General features: G+C 42.7%; 2 protein-coding genes across 3 annotated transcripts in view; both read left to right on the top strand.

Moving 5' to 3' along the window:
* Nucleotides 1-487: 487 nt before the first annotated feature.
* LOC104480141 (uncharacterized) lies at nt 488-11,311 on the top strand. Its single transcript, XM_086749621.1, has 10 exons — nt 488-591; nt 2,122-2,252; nt 3,106-3,237; nt 3,451-3,562; nt 4,152-4,225; nt 4,929-5,018; nt 6,018-6,052; nt 8,817-9,152; nt 9,629-9,677; nt 10,498-11,311. Exons 1-10 carry the CDS (start codon nt 488-490, stop codon nt 10,773-10,775), a joined length of 1,341 nt encoding a protein of 446 aa, XP_086605747.1. The 3' UTR covers nt 10,776-11,311.
* Nucleotides 11,312-11,629: 318 nt separating this feature from the next.
* CARS1 (cysteinyl-tRNA synthetase 1) overlaps nt 11,630-24,820 on the top strand; it is a 37,655-nt gene continuing 24,464 nt past the window's right edge. Inside the window, exons 1-7 of one of the 2 annotated variants that reach the window (XM_086749038.1) lie at nt 11,630-11,686; nt 18,068-18,313; nt 21,148-21,239; nt 22,023-22,111; nt 22,772-22,868; nt 23,337-23,435; nt 24,414-24,563. In XM_086749038.1, the coding sequence (XP_086605164.1) occupies nt 11,665-11,686; nt 18,068-18,313; nt 21,148-21,239; nt 22,023-22,111; nt 22,772-22,868; nt 23,337-23,435; nt 24,414-24,563 (795 nt within the window). In that variant the 5' untranslated portion in view covers nt 11,630-11,664. The remainder of the gene's footprint in view (nt 11,687-18,067; nt 18,314-21,147; nt 21,240-22,022; nt 22,112-22,771; nt 22,869-23,336; nt 23,436-24,413; nt 24,564-24,820) is intronic. The other variant, XM_086749039.1, reaches the window with a different exon arrangement.

The raw sequence follows: 24,820 nt of genomic DNA on the forward strand, positions 1-24,820 counted from the left end.
GAAATTATTTGTGTGTTTGAACTAATTTTTGTGTTTTATAGCATTTTATAAGTAAACAACTCTTAGGCTGTGCTTTTTAGAGGAAAAGGCCTTCAAGAATCTCAGACATAGGCCACAACTTAGAACAGCAATAGCATTTTGACACCCCTCTGGCTTAAATTGTCCTTGTCTTCTAATTGTTGCAACATCCTCAAAATAGAAAGAAAAGTGGTTGCCTTGATTTTCATTGTTGTACATGTGAGTGCACCGATTTGTCTTGGACTTAGAAAACCTTTACGTTAAGAAGGTAACGATGATAGAGAATAGGTTGTTCCATGGAGAGAACCACAGCTCTCCGACATGAACGGACAGGATAAGAGCCGGCATCCGGGAGCTGATATTCAAGAAAAAAAAATTGCAAATAATAGAGGGTGAGAGTGGTTTCACTATTGGCAAAAGTCTCCAGGAAACCAAAGGATGAATCATCCTTGAGGAACTGTCCTGAAGAATGCCGACATTACCAACGCGCATCGGGTGCCTTTTTACAGGACGTCGTCCCAGTCGCTCCTTTCTGAAGAAGCTGCCCGGTGCTAACGTGCAGCCTAAAACTCGGTGAGAGGCGCCTCCGCCTATGAAATAACTCCCAGCCGGTGATAAGCGGAAGCCTTGGAGCAGCGGCGGCGGCGGCCCGGGGCGGGGGCGGATAAAGGGGCGGCAGGACCGCCCCGAGAGGAGGGCAGCGCAGCGGGCAGCGGGCGCGCAGCCATGGGAGCTGGAAGGGTGGGCAGGGTGTTGCTGCTGCTGGTGAGTGCCGGGCCGTGGTGGGGGGCTCTCCGCGCCGGGCCGGGCCGGGCCATGGAGTGGTGGCGGGGGGCAGGGTGGGGGGTGTCTCTGTACCGGGGCCGCTGTTTGCGGGCGGGGCCTCGTCCTCCGGCTGCTCACTGCGAGTGGAGGCTCGCACCTGGCCGCAGCCAGCCCCCAAATCCCTCCTTTTGAAAGGGAAAAAACCCCTTTCCTCCAAGTCCAGCGTGAGGAGCCGTGCGGCATTTCCCACTCTCCTGTTCCTGGAGGGACTTCAGTAACTTTCCTTAACTTTCATTCCGCGTTGCCCGAAGTTTCGGGAATCCCGAGTTAACGCAGCTCTCCTAAACCTGAAAAGGACGAGGAGGCGCAGCTGTCGTGGGGGCCCCTAAGCTCAGCCCCGGGTTGCGGGGAGTCCCCGGGGTGGGGGCTGGGGCAGGTGGGGCCTCTCTCGAGTCTCGCCCCAGCGCCGCCGCCGCCCGGCTCGGCCTCGGGAAAAGAAAAATACGGGTCAGGAGTGCGCCTTTAAGGGTCCTCGCCTGAAACACGTAGTTTTCTCAGCTACGCGAGTGCGGAGAAGACTTTCAGCCCCGCGGGGAGTGAGTTGAAGGAGCGGAGCTGCGGGAGCGGGGACCCTTGGTTTCACCTTAGGAATTGGCTGACGGCGGTTGGGGGGGGGGGCTCCGCGGCCGTCCCTGCCCCTCCTCCCGCCCCTGCTGTACCGCTCTCTCTCCCGTGCGTGTCACAAGCGAGGGATGGGCACCTGGGTGGCCCGAAACCCTCAGCACCGGGGCTCCCCGCTGGCCTCCGCGCACAGCGCCCGCCTTCCCGCTGCCGGCCTCTGCGTCCCGCAGGCTTCCGGAGGGGGGGGGGGGGGGCGCGGAGTGTGAGGAATAAAAAGTTCCTAATGTTCCTAATAGCTACAACAAGCTATTTTTGTTACTGACTTCACTACGTGCTTTTTGATGAAGATGACAGAGCCAGCGAGAAAGGTCGGTCTGGGGCGTTTGCTCCGTTTTGCTGGAGGAAAAACTAACACTGACCCTCCTGAATTAAAAAAAAAAAAAGACAGGAGGGTGTAGAAACGAATCCCTGAAGTTCAATTGCAGTGAATTAGTAAAGATAAAATAGATGTTTGAAAATGGAGGCGGAGATCTGGAGCAATAGTTGCCTGAAACCCATCAGCTGCTGCGCGGTGCTGCTCTAATGCCGGCTCTGTGATTTCAACTATCGCTGTGAGCGGCGTGCCTGGCAGAATTAGCTTGGGTTTCCTCTGTGGCTTCCCATAAACTTCTGAGTAGGCTTTCAAGTCTTTGCAGGATGGCTGTCATGTCTTGGCAGGCTGAATAACTCAAACACCTGTTTGCCTCTGCTGCAGATCACACTGCTGATAGTGCCTGGAACCGCGGCAGAGCACTGCGGGGAGGGAGAATACTTACACGAGGGTCACTGCTGCAGATCTTGTCCGGCAGGTAAGACTTCAGGCTGTTAATAGCTGAAAACGGCCATGTCTTCCCCCCCACCCCAAGATGATTGCGTTTTTACATTGCACCTGGTGAAAGCGTAAGGCTGGTTGGAGCTGTGGTGGCTCCTTGTTGCTGTTAAGGCTGGGCTCCATTTTGAAGTGAGAGCTCCCTGTGTGATGGGTGATGACTGGGAGAGGTGCCTTGGTGGCGAGGCGGGAAACCTCTGCCCGCTCTGAAGCGTGGATGAAGTGTTCAAAGTCACATGGTGCTGTGGCGAGTGGTGGTTTGGGTTTTTTTGTTGTTTTTGTTGGGGTTTTTGTTTTTTTTTTTTTGTAGTACTAGTACAAAGAACAGGCTTAGGGGAATTTTGATGTTTCTGTATCTGTAGGGAAAACTTCGGTTTGCCTTTGCTCTCCCCTCCTTGCTCAATGTGTGCAGAGTTAACAAGCTTTGTGCCAAGAAGCACCCTGCCCGTAGTTAGTACCGGAGGGCTAGCGGGTGTATTTAGTGATAATTCAGACAAAGGAGAGGAGAGGTTGTTACAAGCAATTCTCCCTGTGCCCACCATCTCCCTTCAGAGGAGATGGCGCTGGCCACGTGGGTGACTCCGAGCTGCTGTGGTCAGTCGTCAAGGCTTGGCTGGATGCCTTGTTTGCCGCCACCACTCCCTGTGTGTGAGCGGCAAGATGTGAACGTGCGTCCTGACCCTACTGTGACACTTGAGTCACATGGCACACCATTCGCTTCAGAGGAGAGGTTGAACTTTCACCAAAAATGGCCTTGTGTTGTAACATCCTGTTACAGTCCTCTGCCTGTTAAATGATTCCTTGAGACTGCTGCCAGCTCTCCTCTTCCACAGGTACTTTCGTTGCTCAGCACTGCACTGTTCCACATTTGAGAGGAAGATGTGTCCCTTGCATTGAAGGAGTGACTTTTGCTGAACATGAGAACGGCTTGGAAGGATGCTTGCTATGCAGACAGTGCAAAGAGGGTACAAAGCACAATTTTGATGAAACCATAACCCTTTCCCTTTTTTTTTTTTTTTTTTAATGTGGAAAGCCTGATCCTCTGGTTTTTTGCACTTCCAGTTATTGAGAATATTTAACTTATAAAATATATTGCCTCTGTGGCCCGAGTGTAATTTTTGCACAGTTGTAGAGTCACAACTTTTATATTTACTTTGTAACTTATATTTTATTTTTAGATCAGATAACTTTGAGACCCTGTACTCTGACGCGTGATACTGAGTGCCAATGCAAACAAGGGTATTTCTGCCCTCCCGAGGGCTGTGAAATATGTCAGAGATGCAGTCCAAGGTAAGTTTGATAATGAATGTAAGCGACTATTTTCCTTCTAGGGAATGTTAGAGCTGTGGCCCAATCTGTGCCAATACCTAACACATTATTAGGCTGTAAATAATTGCCCTGAAGCCAAATGGCATTATTCATGCATTTAAATTTTAGATACCAAAAAGTAAATGAGGTTGAGACCTAGAAAGATATGGATTTTGGTCTCATTGTGCTTGTTGCTTATGGCTGTAAACTTACACTTTTCATGTCTTCAGATTAGTATCTCCCCACCTGCACACTTGAGCAAGCTTTGTAGCAGCCAGTTCAAAATTTTGGGAGGTAAAACCACCTGTTGAAGGAAACTAACTGTGCATGAATAATGCATCTACTCTGTGGGCTCTTTTCCCTGCCACTCAGAGGCTAACATACATGTGCTTTATCTGCTTTGTTTCTATTTAATCTTGTAGTATTATCTTGCTCCTCTAACAAAGCTATCTGTTTATACATGTTCTCTTCATTTCTCTAAGCTCTGCCTAAAAAAAGATCAGGCCTGGGCAAGCTGCATATTGCCATGGAGATGTTGATACAACAACCCTGTCTTGTCATCCACTTTCAGGTGTCCGGAAGGGAAAGAAATCATGCAGAATTGCAATGCTACTATGGACCTACAATGTGGCTTACCCAACCAAGGTCTGGTACACAAATACCGCTCAGCTTGGTTTGTTGGGCCTGTAGCTTCAGGCTAATTACACCAGAGCAGTCTGTAAAACAGTGGTTTGAACTACTGTGACATGTTTAAGAGCTTCTGTATTTTGGTCTGGGAATTCCTTGCTAAAGACAAATTCTCGAAGGGGTTAGCGTGACAAGCCATCTTAAATTTCACTTGGTGAAAAGCTACATGTGTTGCCAGGGCTTTCAAAGTTGCAACTGTGACACTGTTGAAAGTTTAGGGATAGCGCAAAGATTCTCATGTTTTCTATGTCTGAGAAGCTATGTATGGAGTAGCTTTCTCTCCTGCTGGTAGATGGCTTCTGCCAGGCTAGAGAAAGAGGGAACTGCACTTCCCACGCTACAGGACCTGAAGCTCACTATCATCTTTTTGCATACTTGTTTCCCCCTCTTCTTAAATGTCTCTCCAGAAAGCCTTGAAGCTGTATGGCAGCTCTGTACAGAATCCCCTGCTGCCTTTGGGATAATGATGTGTGGTGCAAACAGGTATTTGCATGTTCAGCTCAGCTCTTCGCTGGTCCTGGAACAGGCCCTGGGAATATCTGGGTCATTGTGCCGGTGCTGAGCTTAGGCTGTTCTCTAGGACAGCAGGGAAGACTCGCACTTCAGAACATCTTGTTTGAAGACTGCTTCAGTACTAATTTTGTTCCTTTTTCCTTTGCAGGAAGCACAGCTCTTATTTGGATTATTGCGATTGTTGTTGTTGTTGGTTTGTTGCTGTTCTTTGTAATTCTTCAGCTTTATAATTACAGAGGTAACTGCTTGATTGCTCTCCATAAACTTCCCAGACTAGGCAAAGCATGCACTAGGGCTGTCCCTGGTTTTTGTCTTGCCTTTATAAGGGTCCTGTTTGAGCTCTCGCTTGTTTGGTCTGTGATTCAGTTGAGTAACTCCCATATAATGGAGAGTAGTTCTGTTCAGCAAATAGAGGGCATACACTTTAACTATGAGCTTTCCTACTTTGCTGGCAGATGCCTTTGCTTCAAAGCGAGGTTAGCATAAGGTCCTTAGAAGGACCCTTCCCATTGACTTGCATTGTATCAGCAAAGAGAAAAATCTGTGCAAAAGCTCAGATGTATGGGGCAAGAAGTAGTAACTAATTAGATCATTAACTACTTTTATTCACTGTTTGGCTGTGGAGATTTTTTTCTACTAATTGTTGCCCTTTCATCATTTGAGCCTCTTTAACATGGATTTTCCATTGATAAGTCCTATGTGAATTAATTTTACTTTTTTAGTGGTAATAGAGATGTTTTCCTGAGAAATTTATTTCCACTACTGCATGGTGAAGTGTTTTTTCAGCTAGTTTAGTTAGAGTAATGTTGAAAATTATTCTGAATTTTTAGTCTTAATTTTGTTCAAATTATCTGTTACTGGTTGTACTGCAGTAAGGACAATTTCTGCCTTGTCTTTTGTATTGCAGTAGCCCACAAAAATGCTAAGAAACGTAAGTTGCAGGGGGGGAGGTTGAAAGAGTGGCTTAAAAGCCAAACTACATCTTGCAGTCTGTATTCTGTGACGTGGGACTCTTTATTCTCTGTATGAAGGCACAGTGTGTGTGTGTGTGCTGTTGGTGGAAGCTAAGGGTAGTACTCATGAAATGTATGACAGGTCAAGGAAACTAAATGGCTTTTACTAGAGCTTTGGTTTGTGTTACAAATGTGCCTGCTGCATATAAATCTTGTGTGAATTCAGCTATGTTTAAGTTGCTGTGATTCCTAGATGTTTCTTAGACACCTGTCTTGTTTTCCAGCTGCTTCACCTGAAAAGGATGCAGAGAGAGGTCTGGTAAGTATATGATGATGAAGTGTTTCATCTCAGTTTTGTGCAGCTTAATTGTGCACTGCTTAACTGTACCCGATACACAGCCCTCAATTCTTGTCTTGCTGTAGACCTCTGGTAGGATGTGTTCCTGTGATGCAACAAGTTGTGATTCATACAAGCCCAGATGTCAACAAGGGCCAATGCATTCTTTAGCTGCATGCGTCCACTGCAGTTGGCCTTTCCAGTACTTACCTTGGAAGCATTCCAGAGGCTGTGACCAGGATGTTTTGAAAGTACAAAAAAATTAGACTAAGTGCAAGCTTTAACTTCAAACTGTCTCCAAGGGATGCCTTGATCCAATTCGTTCTTTGCTGCTTCATATGTATCTTCCCCGGGCAATGTCAGCTATTGGTTCCCCGCATGGTGGTGTTCTAGCTTTCCCTGCATTTTGACTACAACACTATTTGTTCATACGAGTTACTTCTCTTGATCCAGCAAAGTGACAGAGTCTTACTGCCTTTGGGCTCGTGTCACAAGCTACAGACCAGGACCTGCTAGTCTAACTTCTTGGTCCTAGACAGTCCCCTAAGACAGAGGGTTCAGGGCTCAGAGGATACCAGTTCAGAAGTACATCCCTGAAAAGGGTTTACCAAGCTAAGGCTGGCTGCTGGCATGTGTTCCACTTCACAGCTAGGTTCACCTTGGCCTCCTGTAGTCAAACGCTATTTCAGAACCTTACTGTTTCTGGCTAAAATGATTATTGCTAGTCTAGCATTTTGCAAGATAAATAGAAGACTAGCTTGTATTTAGTTAGTCTAGCTTTAGCTTTGTTCAGAAGCTACACTCCTAACAGCACAGTGAGGCAAAAATGAGCTCAATCTTCACTAGGATAGTTAATGATGTGTAACACCAAGCTGTAAAGCAAATGTTTGTCTTGAGGAGTACCTAAGAAAAGCATCCAGATTCTTTTTGTAGCATGTGTATAGCACATTCTTCTTCCTGCTGCCTTTCTTGTCCCCCACCCAATGCACACACTACTCACATGGTGTGTGAGCTCTTGTCTAATTTTACTAGTTAGATATTTCAAGTAATTAAATGCATCCTAATTATGTCACAAACACTTGAAGAGTGAAGAAACAGAATTGAAAGATCTGTTAAAACCTCTCCTTAAGGTGTTCTTTTTTTTTCTTTTTTTTTTCTTTTTTTTTTTTTTTTTAAGGTCCATAAGTATCTCAAATATGTGAATCACCCATGGGTTTTTGCTGGGTTGTGTCTCCCCCCACGCCCTGGCCAGATTTGCAGTGGTTCGTGTACTCGTAGAAGCTGATGAAGAAACATAACAGAAAACCTGGTCAAAATGCTGCGGCATAGGAATAGGCAAATATAACACCTCTTTAATTTGAATAAAATGGTAGTAGAATAATGCAGTCACAAATCAGTTGCATGGTGACGCTTAGCTCTGATGTAAGAGTTGTCACGGGCTTGAGTTGCAATGTCTGCACACCTCAAGAATTCATGCTACTGTAACAAAAAGCTTATTTGCTAAGGAGAGTTACACTGGTGCAGTCCTGAGAGCAGGCATTTTGGTGCCAGCACTCTGTCTTTTCCAAAGTACCAGTGAATTTGTACTGCTGTAAAAAAAAAAAAATATATATATTTAAATATCCTGCTTATTTCATTCCAAAACAGAGCGGCAGCTATTAGTCAGCCATACTGTGTACCTTCAGTCAGTCGGTTACCTCTGTAAGAACTGTCCTGTATAAGTAGGATCACCTTGTTTAACCTGTTTGCACCATTAAACAGAAAGTGGATTCAATGAAGGTGATGTGCAACTCCATGTGTGATGCGTGGGGTGGTTCCACTCATGTCCCTGTTTACACATGTTGGTGTCATGTGTGGGTCACTGACCTTGTGCAAATAGACATCACACTGGCTTATGCTCTTATGCTCATGGGGAACTGTACCTTAACAAACACAAGTCTCACTGGTAAAACAGTCACTCCTTGCCCTCATTTTCCAGCTTAAAAAAAAATAAAAAAATAAAAAACCCAAACAAAACCCGAAGCTTTGCAGTTTTAGCACTAGCTGATATGCTGGATAGATGCTGGTCTGCTTCACGCTTTTACTGTTCTTGATGAGTTGGAGCTGTACTCCCTGGCATATGCTTGTTTAATGTATTGACAATGCTAAGCACAATGCAGCCCTCCTCATTTGCTTCCCTCTTTGTCCCCTCACAAAAGCTATGCCATGTGCCCTGGTGCTCACTGCCTTCTTTCAACTGATTCTAGTTTGTGAATCTGCCAGAAAAACTAACCCAGCCAAAAAAAAGCTCAAGCTAGTGCGCTCACCTGGAGCTGATATGCTATTATCAGCTTGGCAAAAGCTCTGAGAGCATCAGCCTTGATGCAAGGGTAGGCTTGAGGCCCCTGTTGTTCTTCAGTCAGCTGAGGTGCAGTAAGGCAATTTAATTTCCTCCTGCCTCAGGAGGGGTGCTGCTAGAGAGGAGCAAGCAGCACTACATGCCAGTGAAAACATTAGGAAAAGTTTCATATGTTTGTTGTGGAGCCTTATGCTGCAGAGAAGCCAGCAAAGTGGAGACTTTTGGCTCTGAAATGTCCAAGTCTATAAAGGCTGTAATTTTTCCATGTTTGTAACTTTGCCAAATTAGCAGCTCTCCTATTATTTCTCTGACATCTGGTGACTTCAAGTATTCTGTTTTCTTCCTCCACACTGCCGTTGAAAGCCTACCTGTGAAACATCTCTTAAAATAAGTTCTTATTCTTCACAGGAATCTGAGGGCAATACTGAAAGCCTCATTTTACCAGAAGTGGAGACACCTGTAAATAACACAGCTAGGCCAGAGGGCGAGAACTTCGGTGAGAGCCCAGAGAGCCAGGCACAAACCGGCGTTAACTTGGAAGTAAATGACACACCACCAGAGGAAAACACTGTTGCGTTTTCTGAGTCGGGCACCGTCCTGTGCAAGGGCTGGAGGCGCCCCATGGAAAGGTGCTGGAGGAGGATCGCTGAGTCTTCACTGCGAGTGAAAGTTAGGCTGAATCCTGCTTGTGCTCAGAACGCCCTGCATAACGTACCAAGCGGTCGGATGCCAGCAAATCGTATGGTAAGTGTGTGTGAAATTATCATTCTATTTTCTCTGACAAACACGTAATTTCCATTGAATTGTTAACTATTCCTTCAGTGATATATATTGTTTTTAGCCAGACTGACGAGGAAGAGGAGGCTTTGCCTTAAAGATATTGTAGAAAGTATGGGAAGTGGTATCTTGGGGAAGCAAACTTCAGTCCCTCATTTAATCTGCTCTGCCTCTCTCATCTCCCTGTTCAATATTTACACAGAAGCTGTTCTTTTGCCATAGTGGCAAATGTGTTGCCCTGTTGCTTCACTTGAGAACTAGTAGCATGGCTGTTTCTGTATGCAGCTTTCTTTACTCAAATACTTTCAGCTGTGCTGTGAAATCTGCCTCCCTCCCTCTTACTGGTGTGTGTGCTGTGGAAGCGAGCTAATTAAGTAGCTTGGGGATAATCACGAGTGAGGAACTCTGATGTGTTGGAGTAACAGTTCAACTTTGTATTACAGGTACAAGAACAAAAGCCTCAAATAATTGTTAAAGATCTCTCTCAAAAAGGTAGGTATTCCATAAATTGTCAGTACTTGGAATGTGGTTTTTTTTCCTGTTGACTTTAGTCTACTTAAGAAATAGTGTAGGGAGGCAAATGAATACTGCTTAGAGCTATAAGGCTTTCAGTTTAATGTAAAATATGCTGAAACAGGATTATTACTACATTTGAGAGAAGTTGTAATCCCTCTGGTGAATTGTTCTACTTGAAAGCATGGCACTCCTGCATAGGAGTATAGTGCAGTCATGCTTTTAGGAATAAAAATGGTAGAAATTTTTTTGTATGTTTTAAACAAATCTGCATTACAGCAGCGTACTATGCCTTAATGAGTGAGGTGCAGGTCAGAGCAGGAGATCTTTCTGTAAAACATCCGCTCATGTGGAAGACTGCATCGAATCCCCGTACATCTACCGGTACCCAGCAAGTTGATGTGCTGGACGTCCAGGCGACGGGTTTTGCTCATGCTGGTCTTGCCGTGGCGAGCCTGTACCAGTAGCATAGTGAGTGGTTAAAGCCTACCGTTGAGTAGCCTTATCAAGCTTAAGTGAAGATGTGCAGGCCACTGAAACTTTCCTCAAAACCACCTTTACTGAACGGTGTCTCATCTTAAGAGACTACTTCTGAGATAGGTACACTGATACCTGTAGCTCTTTTCAGGATCACCCAGTAGGAAACCTATTTGTCCTGCTGCCTCTTAGGTCTGTGCATGTATTGGCTGAAAGTTAATGGGAAAGCATGTATGTTAGTGATTAAAAAAAAAAAAAGAAAATCTGTATTTTTAAAACCTATGGCTGATGTGTGTTGTTTTGTTTTGTTTTTCCCTTTCAGAACTGAGAGATAGCTTTTGGGTCTTTATAAATGAAGTACCACAGAAAAAATGGAAGCAGCTTATGAGAACTCATCTGCAGGAAAATTATATTGTTAAAATTATTGAGGACTTTCCTAATGATAGAGAAGAGCAGTCTTATCAGATGCTTCTGACTTGGAGAAACACACTGGGAGGGAAACAATGTATTATTAAGTTACTGGAGGAGTTACGGTGTCTAGATACCAAGGCTTATGATAACGCATTGAATACTTTAAAAAGTAAAAACATTATAAATTAAGTATATTTATTTAATATATTAAAAAACCCTCAAAATGACTGCTAAGTTAGCTACGGATTAATGTTTACGATGAACTGTAAAAGTGCGCCTCTGTACATATATATGTCTACAAACTTTCTGTAAAGGAGAATGTCAGCAAGCTGCTAGTGACGGCGATGGCGCAGGCTTGCTACCCTCCTCGCCTTCAGGCGGGGAGCTGGGAGCGGTGCGACGCCGTCGGCGCTGGCGCGGGCTCCGGTTGCGACGTGCACGAAGGTCCCTTTGAGCTGTACGGCGTTCAGCTCGGGCGCCGGATGCCGGCTGGCGAGCGAGGAGCTCCAGCTCGCGCTTCCCTTCCTATGAGGTGGGACTCTGCTGCTTGAGCCCGGGCAGCGGGAACCAAGAGGCTGCTGCTGTTTTTGAGAGAATTGCCATGCTTTGCTTTTGGAAACAATTGCTTTTTTTTTTTTGTTTTGAATTATTTTTCTAATTTTGTACGGGTAAGCTCGGAACTGTGACATTTGAAGCGCAGCAATAAAAAGCCAGTTGAGGCACAAGCTGGGGTTGTTGACTCTGGGACTTTGTTTGCCTGAGACTGGTGGGGGGATGTTTGTGAGGGGAAGCCCGTTCTCAGTCGGTTTTGGGGTTTTGGGGCCTCCCGGGTTGTGGTAAACCCCCTCCTGAGGGGAGCCGGGCCGCGCGACGGCCGCCCGTTTGGCGGGAAGGCTCTGTGGGCGGGAAAGCACTGTGGGCGGGAAACGGGGGCGGGGGGGGGGGGGTGCGGTGCTTCCCCCGTTGCCGTGGTGACGCGAGGCGCCCGTCGGAAGTAGCGTAGCGGTGGGCGGGGCGACGCTTCCGGGCACGCTGTTGCATCAGCTCGCAAGGGAGGGGGAGAGGAGGAGGCAGCAGGATGGCAGCCGCCACCGAGCAGGGTAAGTCGGCGCCGCGGAAGCCCGGCGAAGCTTCCTACGGGGGTTGTTCCCGGTTCGGAGGGGGGGTTGGGGGTGCGGCTCCGCCGCTGTCACGGTGTCAGGGGGCGGCGGTGGAGGGCGAGGGGGCAGCCGCCCACCCACCCGTCCTGTCACGGCGGAGGAGGCGTCGGGGGAGGAAATGGCGGCTGGGGTCGTTGGGGTGTCGCCTTGGTGGCTTCCTCAACGCGTCCCACGGGGGGGGGGGGCGGCGGCGGGGTCGCCCCCAACGCACCCTTTGGGGTGCGTTGGGGGCGACCCCGCCGCCGGCCCCCCCCCGCCGCAGGCCCCTGAGATTTGAGGCTGGCAGCCATCAACCATCACGCATGAAATCAGCCATCGTTGGGTGGGTGCCCCTGAGGAGGTCACCTGTGTCCCTCTGCGGTGGGTGACACGCAAGCAGCTCCTTCAGGGCAAGCGGGAGTGAGGAGTCTGAAGGACAGCGCGTGACTGGGTCTTTATGCGTATGGAGCAGTGGAAAACGTAGATCCCGAAGTGCTGGTTGCCCCTCTCGCGCTGGTGCCCATGGATCGGAGAGCCTCTGGTGCCTTGCGAGACCACGGGAGACAATCCACGTTGTGGCTCACCTCTGATGTAAAGGTTAATGATGACACATGGGGATTTGTGGAAAAAAAAACTCCGAGCGTCTCAGTGTTGAAGTTTGGGAACAGCTGTTCTCCAGCTCGATGGGTTTGAAGAGATGTTGGGTGCCAGACCGCTTAGTCAGTTGTGCGCTTATCATCGCATCATCTGCTCTCTTTCATCTGCTTCTGTCTCCTTTACTGTCTTTCCTAGTCATCAGTGTTCTCCCTTGAACTCATGTCTGAACTTTTTGACTTTTCTGGACTTCTTTTTGTGGTCGTGTTTTAATGATGGGTTATACTACGCTCTTCCATATGGAAGGAGGGCCAGGGTAGTCCTATAATTTTTGGCACTACTGTAGCAAATGGAAACTTGGAATACCAGTCATACAAGTGTGAAATACCATTATGGTATGTAAGGGGTTAGAAATTTCTGTCATTCCAGTTAAGGATCTGTGGATTCAAAGATTTGCCCCCTTTTTTTTGTTACTGTTCCTGTTTGTTCATCACAAGTAACGTTCCTGTTTAAGGGAGTCCAAAACCATTTATTCTTGTCAAGGGACTGGCTTTTTCAGATGTGTTTTCAGTATCTTAGTGAAGGGAGGGGGAAACCCCACCAGAGGCTCAGTTCAGGAGTGCTTTAAGAAACTGTTTAGTTAAGTTTATTAATGGGCAAATAGTATTTGCTTTTTACTTAAATTGTGATTGTTACATGTAGTTTCAGTTGAGGAAAAGTGGAAGTGGAACTTGCAGGGCTAAAGTGACTAGGACTGGCAAGCTCTTCCTTGGTGGAATACTCCTCTGTTAAAAATCCTGCTTTGCTAAAAAGCCTCTTGATCCTTGCGTGTGAGTCTTGCAAAGTCCTTTGTCTCTCTGTCTCTGTGTGTGTGCTGTGTCTTGCCTAGAGGGGATAGCTGCATTGGTTCAGTTCTTCTGAAATTTTTATGGAAAAGGATAATTTGTCTTGGCTGAGCAGATAGTTGGACTTCCTTCCAAAGTGACCAGCGTGGCCAGCTGGAATAATAAATGGCCGATTTGGAGCTGTATTAATAATGAGGCATTATTAATATTAATACTCATTAATATGTTTTGTAAGTTGTTTTAAATTAGTGAAAGCCAAGTTGGAAGAGAAATGACATTTAAAAATATTTATAAATGTCTAAGATTTCTTCTCAGAGAATGCCTCTGCAGAAATCCCAGAGCATTTCAGTTGTCGTCTAATTTGACTGACAAGGTTAGCAGGTTCGGGGAAGCCCAGGAAACCTACTTTTTCCCTGAAGCAAAGTAACTTCCTGTTTTAGCGTCAGCTAGCTTACTGCCTATTTTATGGCTTTTCTGTATTTACCTTGCTGTCAACACCTTCAAGGGACAGAGCTTTCTGTTTTCAAGTTAATAAAAGTGAAAGGTTTCCGTTCAATTTGATATTGTGTGGGTTACACGTCTTGATTGAACTTCAAAAGGTATTTTACGTGCAAATAAAACGTACAAGTGGTCTTCTGCCTTTGAGTCTGTGTGTTGCTGCAGTCTCACAGACAAGTTCCTGGTGTCCTTTAGTAGTCTCTGAAGCACTTTATGCGTGGAGAAGAACATGTGACAATTATATCGCCCCAAGAGATCGTACACTATTCTATGATTCTATAATTATTGTACGAGAACTGTATTAATGTCTACAGTGGAATTTTTTGAAACACCTTCTTAATGCAGGGAGAGTGTTACATTATTAACATTTGTTCTTATGATTTGTCTAGGTTATTTTGCTACCTTTCCAATAATTGTGCTCAGTGCTTGCTCTTCAGTGATATGATTTGATATTTATGGATCATTCCATTCACATGAGCTAACATTCAGTGTTATGCAACAGCTCTGTAATATTCCTGCTTTTCTGTTGCCAAGAAGATACTTCCTAATGCCATTGAGTAGTAGCAACTCTAATTTTTGTTTTGGGAGGGGAAAAAATGCAGTCACAGAGAAGGGCTGTTTCTTAGCCTCGTTTCCTAAAGCAACGGGGTAGAGCAGCTCAGACCTGTATGTGTCTATTGGCCCTTCTCCCTCAATAGTTTTTGAATCCATTGATTGGTATCAATGACATTTGACAGTGGGCTGCCTCTTGCACACAGCTGGCAGATTCAGCAAAGATGGGTTGGAGCTGTGTGAGAGGATGGTGATACTGAAGTGTATGGTGAAAGCGCGTGAAGCACTTAGGAGGTACCAGGAAATATTTCAGTGGGAGTGTGTGATGAATTAAAGACATTGTGAGACACAGAGAGGGGGCGGGGCATAACTGAGGGTGCAGGGTATAAATCGCAGAAAAACAAGATTCAGTAGATATACTACTCTTGTTTTTAGTAGTGATATAAATTAAATCAAAAGAAACTTTAATGTGAAGATAGTTTTGACTGATTTATTTTGCTTGAAAATAAGTGGTTCTTTGGTATCCTACCTTCCAAAAGACAGTGTTATCCTATTATCATAGAATCATTAGGGTTGGAAAGGACCTTCAAAGGCCATCTAGTCCAACCCCCCTGCAAGAAGCAGGGACATCTCCAACCAGATCAGGTTGCTCAGACCCCCATCCAACCTGGCCTTGAACGTTTCCAGGGATGGGGCATCCACCACCTCTCTGGGCAACCTGTTCCAGTGTTCTACCACCCTCAGTGTAAAAAATTTTCTTCTAATATCTAATCTAAATCTACCTCCCTCTGTTTTGAGACCATTACCCCTAGTCCTGTCAAAATAGGCCCTATTGAAGAGTTTTTCCCTGTCTTTCCTGTAGACCTCCTTTAGGTATTGGAAGGCTGCAATAAGGTCTTCCCGGAGCCTCCTCTTCTCCAGGCTGAGCAGCCCCAACTCTCTCAGCCTGTCCTCACAGGAGAGGTGCTCCATCTGCTGATCATCTTCGTGGCCCTCCTCTGGTCTCGCTCCAGCCGGTCCATGTCCTTCTTATGCTGGGGGCTCCAGAACTGGATGCAGTATTCCAGGTGGGGTCTCACCAACTCTAGAAGGGGTCTTTCTTCCCTGGAGAGGACCCTGTGCCTCAGGAGAAGAGCTTTTGTTTTGTTAGTTCAGTGCAGTTTCGAGCTACTCTCAAGAATGCCAGAATTGAGAATGATTTTGTCCTGCATGTACTGAAACAGTATGCTCAGAGGTATTTCAGAGTTGCTGATAACTCAGCACTCTCTCAAACACAGCAAATTTGCTTGTATCTCTGCATCTGACTGCAGCAGAGAGTAGAACACGCCTATGCTAGCTTTAAGCTAGCTATCATGGTTTGAAAAGTAGCCATCAGTCTAGAAAAGGAAGTTTGGAGCTCAGCACAGCCCGGGAGACCAACGTGGGAAACTTGTATTGGTACAATGAGCCTGCTGGGAGCTCAAGACTGCTGCAGCTCAGCAGCTCAGGTGTGTTCATGCTGTCCTGCACTGGCTGCAGTGTGCAGTCACGGACCTGAGTTTGGGCTGAATTTGAGTCAGTGATCTGTGTCAACAGAAACACATGCTCCTATTAGGCCCTCTGGGCTAACTGGTTTCTTTGATGTATTACATTTTCAAGTCTGCTGTTGCTTTTGCAACTAGACATAACGTCAAACTTCATCATTTCAAGTACTAAAGTGCACGCCGAGATGGTTCAAAGTAATTTTGGCCGCTCTGCTTATCAGGGCTGAGCTGGTACTGACATTAACAGACAGCATTTGCCATCTCTCCTTACCAAAATTAGCTTGTATGAGTTCTGTCATCTTGGTTGTATTTGTGTGTAAGTTTGTGCAATTCCCTTTTAGATTGGTTTACAGATGTGGTTGGAAAGCACTTACCTTGTTTCAGATACACTGACTTGCTTCCCATTAGCAGCCTGGTGTGTGAATAATGGTCGTAATAACCCTAATAATACTTTGCAAATTGAGTGTTGCTTTCCTTGCAGTAGATCTTTAAAGATCTTTTCTTTGAGATATAGTTTAATTTCTACACAGATCATTCCTGTAATACTTTTTTTTTGGCCTTCTTCCGCATATGATTCATAGATACAAAATTCACATTCAAGGAAGATTTATGGTTTAGGTTTCCGTAGTTAATGAACATAACTATTTCAAACTATTTCATGTGTATAAACATGTGAATTTCTATGATGATAAACATCAGTAAGTATTTAGAAGCCTGAAAAGTTTATAGTAAAATTAACTATAAGAGCTGAAGCTGAACCCATTCAGCTAGGTAGGCAAGCCCCTAAGGTCTAGTTATGAAGCATTATTTACTTATTATTCCTTATTTATACTGAACAATTACATGGATAGCCCTTGACAAGGATTGAGACTTTACATGAGTCTGACTTTGCCTTTGTGTATGAATTTTAAGTATCTTTTGTGACCTCTAATTTTTTAATTATTATTATTATTTAATCACTGATCTTTTTTATTAGTTCTGCTGGTGTGCGACTGTATCTTATTTATACTCAGAAGAGTCAAACACAAACATACTTGGTATCTACCCTCCGTTTCCCTGTCACCCTGAGTTCCTGTAGAATATTTTAATAACTGATTTCATATAGGAAATGAGCTGCTCATAAGTCTTAACTGATGATATTTGGAAAAACTTAACAGTTCTGCAGTTCCTCATATCCTCTTCTAGCCATTGCTTCCTCATCTTCTTTCATCCCTCCGTTTCCAAGAGCGTTGGTTTGAGAGCACCTCCAATACTTTGGGGACTACTCATGCAGGTGGTGTTCATACTAGTGTGAGAAGCAACACTTGTGGCAGCGGTCTCTGTCGGGGTTTGGGAGCAGGGACAGGTGTTCCCGTACTACCTCTCTCAATTTATTGTGCTATGACCTTGACTATATCTTAAACTACCTTTGGCTTAATGTTTATACAGCACTTTGAACATGAATGGAGTTACAAATGTTGAATCATTGTAGGAAAATATGAATACTAGGTTTACCTAATGTCAGTGCTAGCCCAGATGCTGTAACCTCCACAATGCTTCATACCCACTGACTTGCACAGGGCTTGCTGTTACTGTGATCATCCCCATCAAGTCACAGATCCCTTCCACTGCTTCCTCCATGTCCCTGTGTTTGTAAAGATGAGACATAATTGGACTTGCTTTGCCTGTATACCAAATAAATAGTGGAATTTAAAAATTGCGAGGGAGGCGCGTGATCAAATATCCTTTCTGTTCATTTGTGTAGATCTTACTCATTTTAAATGTTATTCATATGTCTGAAGAGAAAAAGTTGTACTGGAGAATTACGGGAATATACAGCAACAGCTTAGGTTTTGAGTTGTTAGAGCAAGTAGGAATAACTGAGCATCATGGTGGGAGCTTGCATGTGGGCACCAGTCCTGTAAAGATTTAAGGATATACTCAATTTCAGTAGACATATTCACAGCCTATCCACAGTGTATAAAATTAATCATATTAAATATTTGCAGGATGAGTGTGTTAGCGTGGAAAAGAGCAACTGATTAGGTTTGCTCTGTGTAAAGAACTTTCTCCAGTTTCAAGTAGATAATATTTCTTCATGGAAAGGACCTGTGCTTATGTCCTTCTCAGTCTTTGTAAAGATGTCTCCAAAAAAACTTATCACAGCAAAAGCATAATCCTGTTAATAGGAAATCTATAGTTATTTAGTAGCTTGTATTAAGTATATTTTTCTCAAATTTCTTGCCATTGCCAGAGCTGATTTAGAGGGGGAGATGTATAGTATAAGGATGTGTTTTGGTCATGAGATCTTCTTTTAATGCTGACCAAATGTCCTGTGCCTCTCTTTACAGCTTCCAGCTACAGTTTTATTCTGAGCATTAGTGAAGAGGAAGCCAGGGTGAAGGCTTTGAACGAGTACCTGAGCACTCGTAGTTATATCCAGGGGTTCACATTTTCACATGCAGATGTGGAGGTATTCAGAGAGTTTTCGGGGCCACCTGTGGACCAGTATATCCATGTTGTCCGGTGGTACAGACACATAGAAGCAATCTATGATGGCAGCAGTGAAAAAAATGAGCCTTGTAAACTTCAAACAAGTGAGTAATACTAAACTGGTGGGCAGGTTATAGACTAGCTGACATTGTATTTGTTTTTATTGCAGAGAATTCCTAGAAGTTCACTTTCATACTCTCTTGCACGCCTTAAAATTTACCGTATCAACTTTTATTCAAGATCATTAAATTCTTCTTCCATACAGTTACTGCATAATTGATAGATCCTGACCTATTTGAGTGTTAAAGCTCTGTTTCCACATTTCTTTCACTTTAAAATTTTTCAGTGTGCAGAATTTGATTATGTTTATTTTCTTTAAAAAGCTAGTTACTGGATTGTAAAAAAAGTATGTGAGGTTTGGCTTGTTCCCTAAGATATCAGGATTTGTCCAGTTCACGTTTTTTCCCCTGCAAGGGTAACTAAATAGTTGTTGTATAATATACAAATTCATAATAAAGTAAACTGAATACTACCTCTTACAATTGTTACTAACACTGAATTTCAAAAAGAATGTTTGGGGTTCTTTTTTAACCCTGGTAATTTAGGCGTTGCTGATGATTTGAGGAAATACTAACCGGTTAATCTAGGTCATTGTGTAAGCATGGGTACTGGCATTTTTGGGAGCTGCATCACTCTCCTGAGTTGTTTTCCAATGAGCTAGTCTAATTTAATTGCTTTATAGTGAGATCCTTGCTCAGGGAGTCATGAAATAATTAATAATAATAACACAGAGCTGTTGTATAGTGCTTGCAATACCTACAAATGAATGCATAATGTCTATCATTTTTGCTGATGGTTGTTGACTAATATTACTCCAATGCCATCTTCTCACAACCTCTCATCATGTGTGTTCTCAGTTCCTAGCAGACCAGCAGTTAAAATCAGGCTGCGAGTAGGTTCTGTACGTGCGTGTGCCTGCCTGTGTTTGTGCTGGTTATTGATTTCCTCTCAGCAGTGAAGGGATCTCAGCTCTGCCACTGGCTCTGATAGCAGATTTAATGCCACTAATTACAATTTGTCTGCAGAATTTAATGGATCAGGGTGGAGCAATAAGAGAAAAGATTTCTGCTTCCCTGTCCATGAAGTCTTTGATGTTAAGCCTCTCTTTCCGAAGGATTATGTCTTGTTATCTTCACGATCTGTACATATGTATCAAAAGTCCTGAAGTGGTGGTCTGCAGTGTTCACTATGAAAATGACACGTGCATCTGCCACACTTCTTAGACCTTGGATATTTTATTGTTGTTTTTTGGGGGGTATTGGAGAGCTCCAGGGGTGGATTAGAGCAAATGAACTTCAGTTCAATCAGGAGGAAGACTATAGCTGGCAGAGATGTATTTGAACAGACTAAACAGTATGCCTTTTACTTTGCCCTTGGTGTCCGTGTAATGGATATAACGCGGCGCCTCGCTTGCAAGCTGAGAAATTCAGAGTGCAGTATCTGTTTTTTTTTCTTATGTTTAGTGTGGTTGTAAGTGAAGAAAGCTTTACAAAATTATCTTTTATTAGACTAACCCACATAGGCCTCCTTCCCTGAGGGAAACATTAGCTGTAATTAAGCATGCCAGTGTAATCTTTGTAATCAAAGAGTAAACAAATCCATACCTTGGTATATGGTTTGTGTTATGGATAGACTGCTCTTGAACTTGAGGTATTCTGTTCAGCAATACAATGAAATGTTTAGAATAAACACTTATTTCCGTGGATCCGTAACATGGAGGTTACATGGAGTCCATTTGTGAGACAGAGTACCGCAGTTAATATCTTCTTTTCTTATTTAGGCAGTTATTTAAAAAACAGAAGATGACGAAGAGATTAATGGTTTTATACCATGAATGTTTACATGACTGGCAAGTTTTCAGCCAAAATATTCATATGACGATATCAGAGAAATAGAGTTAATGAAGAGCGCTCTGAGACATAGGATCAGAAAGGCAATTCTCTTGTCAAAACAAATAGTTTGTATAATTTAATTCCAGTTGAAATGCATACCATGAGAATTCCTAAATTCCTGTGTATTAAGCTGGCAACCATGCTGTATTTCTTAATTTCCTGGTTTGCTTTCATTACTAGTTAGTGTGATAATTAGTTTAACATCGTTAAAACTGCAAGCAGCCCTGTGCATAGCAAACTGAGCTCTTCAACAGACCACATACTCATACTTTTATTTGAAAAAACCATGAGTTTAACAATGGTGCTGCTTCTTAAAAATTGAAAAGAAAACAAATGCAAGAATATTGTCACTAGTTTTCCCTGGGTTTTACCTACTCTCTTTAATGGCAAAATTTAGCCTCTTGCTGAATTGGAACATATTTGTGGTCAATGAGTGTGTTCAAAATGCTTTGTGTACACAGAGACAATGTATGATAAAAAGCTCTTTCTAAACCTTTCTGTCTCCCCTCCCTCTCACCCTGAGTACACATGCTCTGTCAATATTGGCTCTAGAGACTAAGTCTGGTCTATGGAGGATTTTTGCAAATTCAGTATGACATCTGTGATATGCCATCACAGTAAAATCAGTGGCATTGTAGAAAGCCCAGGACTTAATTAATAATTCATTAAATTTCAAAGCTCTTGTTAATGCTTTAACTGAATTGCATGCTCTCACTTTTATACCCTTTTCCTTCCTGTTACTTGGGTCAAAGGTTGATAAGAATGGCAAATCGGAGAGTAGAAAATAAACTTGATTGAAATAATTTACTTTGGTTTTAGCGGCTTTGTAGATAGCTCTAACAGAAGTAGTTGGATTACTAGGGTTGGAGCTGCTTTGTCCAATGATATGTGAGGTTTGTTTTTTATTTAAATAACTTAATGTTATACTGCAGATCTGTTTGTGGAAAGTGTCTCTTCAGTTCTCTCTAAACTATTTTTTCCCCTAGGTAAAGGCAAGCGTGTGCAGCCTCCCTGGTCTCCTCCTGAAGGGTCAAAACATTCTAGGCTCTGCCTCTACAACAGCCTGACTCGCAATAAGGTGACTAAATGAAAGAAAAGTGGAGATTTCCATAGAAACACAAATAGAGAAGTCATCAAATGCTTGTTTCTTGAGTATTTATCCTATCAGCAGACAGGTTTCTGGGTTGTATTTTGTGGAATGTTAACAAGCACGTGCCAGAGATGCTGTGTCAGTCAGGTGTGTTTGCTGAGGCAAGGGTTGTAATATACACAGTAGATACATATACTACAAGTGTGTGTATATTGCATAATATATACTTCACAATTGCAAGTTATCGTCATGCAAAATAGCCAGGGCTTCAACTGTAATACACATAACCAATGTGAACAGAATAAAATCACAGTTTCTTTCTTTATATGTTGTCTATGTAAAAAAAAAGTCTCACCAATTGTATTATTGTAATATAAACTGGTAAAACTTCTTCTGGTCTTGTTTGAAAGTGCTTTGGGAAAGTGGAAATATTAAGAATACTAATGTTATATGGGATGTAGTATCCACCTGTGTGTGAAATGATTATACTCTGTAACTTTTTTCAGTGCAAAAGAAAGCTCGATCTTCCCTTTTACAAACACAGCTTCAATAATGCCCTGCCTAGTCCAAATCTTTATAATCTGATCTCTTGATTTATAAGAGTGCAGATAAATAAGCAGCCAGACCCTGTTATCACACTCACGTGATAAAGCTAGTGATTATCTTTTCTTATGGTAAAACTGGAAGTGGAATAACTATTCCTTTTTTGTTATTGGCCTGAGATCATGTGTTCGGTTTCTTCTGATCACTGTATTTTCCCTTTCAATTAAGGAAATATTTCAGCCTCAGAATGGAAAAAAAGTCTTGTGGTATTGCTGTGGTCCAACAGTTTATGATGCTTCTCATATGGGACATGCCAGGTACTGCAGTTCCTTATTTTGATATAGGTAATAACAGTGCCTATTGGAAGCAAAAGATTAGTAGAGAAAGATACTTTATTTAGATGACTGTCTTACTAGAAAATATTCTTGTTAGACTCAATGCTTGAGATGGAATGGAATCATAGAATCACAGAATAGTTTGGGTTGGAAGGGACCGTTAAAGGTCATCTAGTCCAACCCCCTGTAATGAGCAGGGACATCTCCAACCAGATCAGGTTGCTCAGAGCCCTGTCCAATCTGGCCTTGAATGTTTCCAGGGATGGGGCATCAACCACCTCTCTGGGCAACCTGTCCCAGTGTTCCACCGCCCTCATTGTAAAAATTTTTTTCCTTATGTCCAGTCTGGATCTTCCTCCCTCTATTTTAAAACCATTACCCCTTGTCTTTTCACATGAGGCCTTCTAAAGGGTTTCTCTGCGTCTTTCCTATAAGCCCCCTTTAGGTACTGAAAAACTGCTATAAGGTCTCCTGAAAAGCATATTATAATACGTCATTGTGTGATGAAAAAACTTACTGGTAGATGAGGGAAAATTAAAACTGCTGTAAAATTATTGACTTGGATTAAACTAGTTATTGCATAGAATAGAGATAGGCTTGAAGTGTTCACTAAAAACACCCCTATATCTTTTATGATTTTAGGTCATACATCTCATTTGATATCCTGAGAAGAATCTTGAGGGATTATTTTAATTATGACATTTTCTATTGTATGAACATTACAGATATTGATGATAAGGTAAGGTCTTTCTAAATTGCAATCTAAATTACTGTACTTTGAGCGTGGAAGTCAGAGTCATATGTAATTGCCATTTGATAAGCCAAGATAAATCCTCCACTTATTAACTTGGACATATATTTTGTACATGAAGTCGTCGATTTTTGTGAGTTTTGTAGCATTCCTAAGGTAGCAAAGCCTCTATAGTTGTATATAAATGCGTTTTGTCATAAATAATGAAGACTAAGCATTTTACAAAGATAACTTATTTTATTTGCCTGTTGTTGAGGTACATAATTAACTCTGTTGAGATAGCTCATTAGCTATGTGTGGTGTGTTTAATTTGTATTACTGCATGTAATTCCTGTAGCTTGTTAAATTTATAGGGATTCTGAAAAGCCTTTGGCATATGATAGAGTTAGATTTTAGTTGCACTTGCTAGAACTGTGTGTCGCTTCACAAAAATATTTTCATGTTTCTGCTTTGTAGATCATCAAAAGAGCAAGACAAAATCACCTTTTTGAACGATATAGGGAGAACAAATCAGCACCAGCTCAGCTACTTGAAGATGTTAAAACTGCCTCAGAGGTAGGTTGGTATTTAATCCCTGCTAGTATATTAGGTTCTTACTCAATAATGTAGGAAAGCATCTAAAAAATGCCTCTGACTTTGCTACCCCCTTAAACTTCCTGCTTGTTTCAGTTATTCTTTTGAACTTGTACCACACAAATTAGAAATGTTATTGGAACTGCACATCACTTTGATTTTCCATTGTTTTAGAACTGACAAGAGCTATCCATGTAAAAGGCATGTCTGATTTTTATGTCTGTAGAACTTGTTTGCTAGTGCATGTATGTTGTTGGAGTATTGTGGAAAAAGCTCAAAAAACATTTGGATGCTTGTTTGTTAGAATTCAAACTTTAAAAATAGTGTTTAAAGGGTGATAAGTCCATAATCTTTTAAAGCTTGTGAGATTTCTCTTTTGTACCATTGACAGCCTTGGAAAGAGCAGAAAGTCTCCAGACCTTTTGAGATTTAATAAATTGTGAATGCTGGACTGAAGGTGGGGGAAGGTGATTCTCTGGTCATTTTTAGAACTATGGATCACAAAGAGATTATCAGTCTAATTAATTTAATACAGGCTTGGAATAGGAGGCCTGGAAGTGTTGCCCAACTGTCGTTGCCTGATATACTCTCTAAGCTTAGCATTTAATCTCTCTGTGTTTCATATAAAAGCTTTTCCTTTTCAAATTTATGATAATCAATTGTGTAATTAAGGTGATCAACTGCATAGAAAATGAAAATTATTAAACAACAGTAACGATGATGTAATTTACAAAGTCTTTCTGAAAAATTGAATTTGGATGTTACTGAAATTCTTTTGATTTCACCTTTATTTCTGATGAGGAGTAGGTTTCAGTAGTTTGATATCAAACCTTTTCACATGGCATAATGTATTATTCATCACTAGCAAGGAACTGTGTGGCTCAGGTAATATATTGTGTATGGAACATAGCACTTCCATACTGTAACTTGCTTTCTTTTTTTTTTTTTTTTTAATTGTAGCTCTTCTCAATTAAATTAAATGAGACAACAGACCCAGATAAAAAGCAAATGTTGGAAAAAATTCAAAATGCAGTGAAGTCTGCTTTTGACCCTCTACAAGAAGCTGTGCGAGCAAAACTCCCTGCAGAAGAGATAAACAGATGTCATGAGGTCAGTTTGAGCTTCTTTTTAAATGATATTTAGCTTATAATTGTTAGGAGTTTTAAGAATAGTACTTGGCTTGTAGTAATTCCCTGAAATATTACAGAAATCTTTATTCATAAAAAGAGAAATGGTAGGCCTGAGGGCTTTTTAGTACTTTGCATTCAATGCAGGAAATTTGATCCTTGAATTCAACTCTGTCATTTTTGGATGCTGTTTTTACCAACGACTTCCCCCACTCCCAACCCATGATAATTACCTTACAT

Source organism: Chlamydotis macqueenii, chromosome 5 (genome assembly GCF_036417535.1).
Source record: "Chlamydotis macqueenii isolate bChlMac1 chromosome 5, bChlMac1.mat, whole genome shotgun sequence".
NCBI classification, from domain to species: Eukaryota; Metazoa; Chordata; class Aves; order Otidiformes; family Otididae; genus Chlamydotis; species Chlamydotis macqueenii.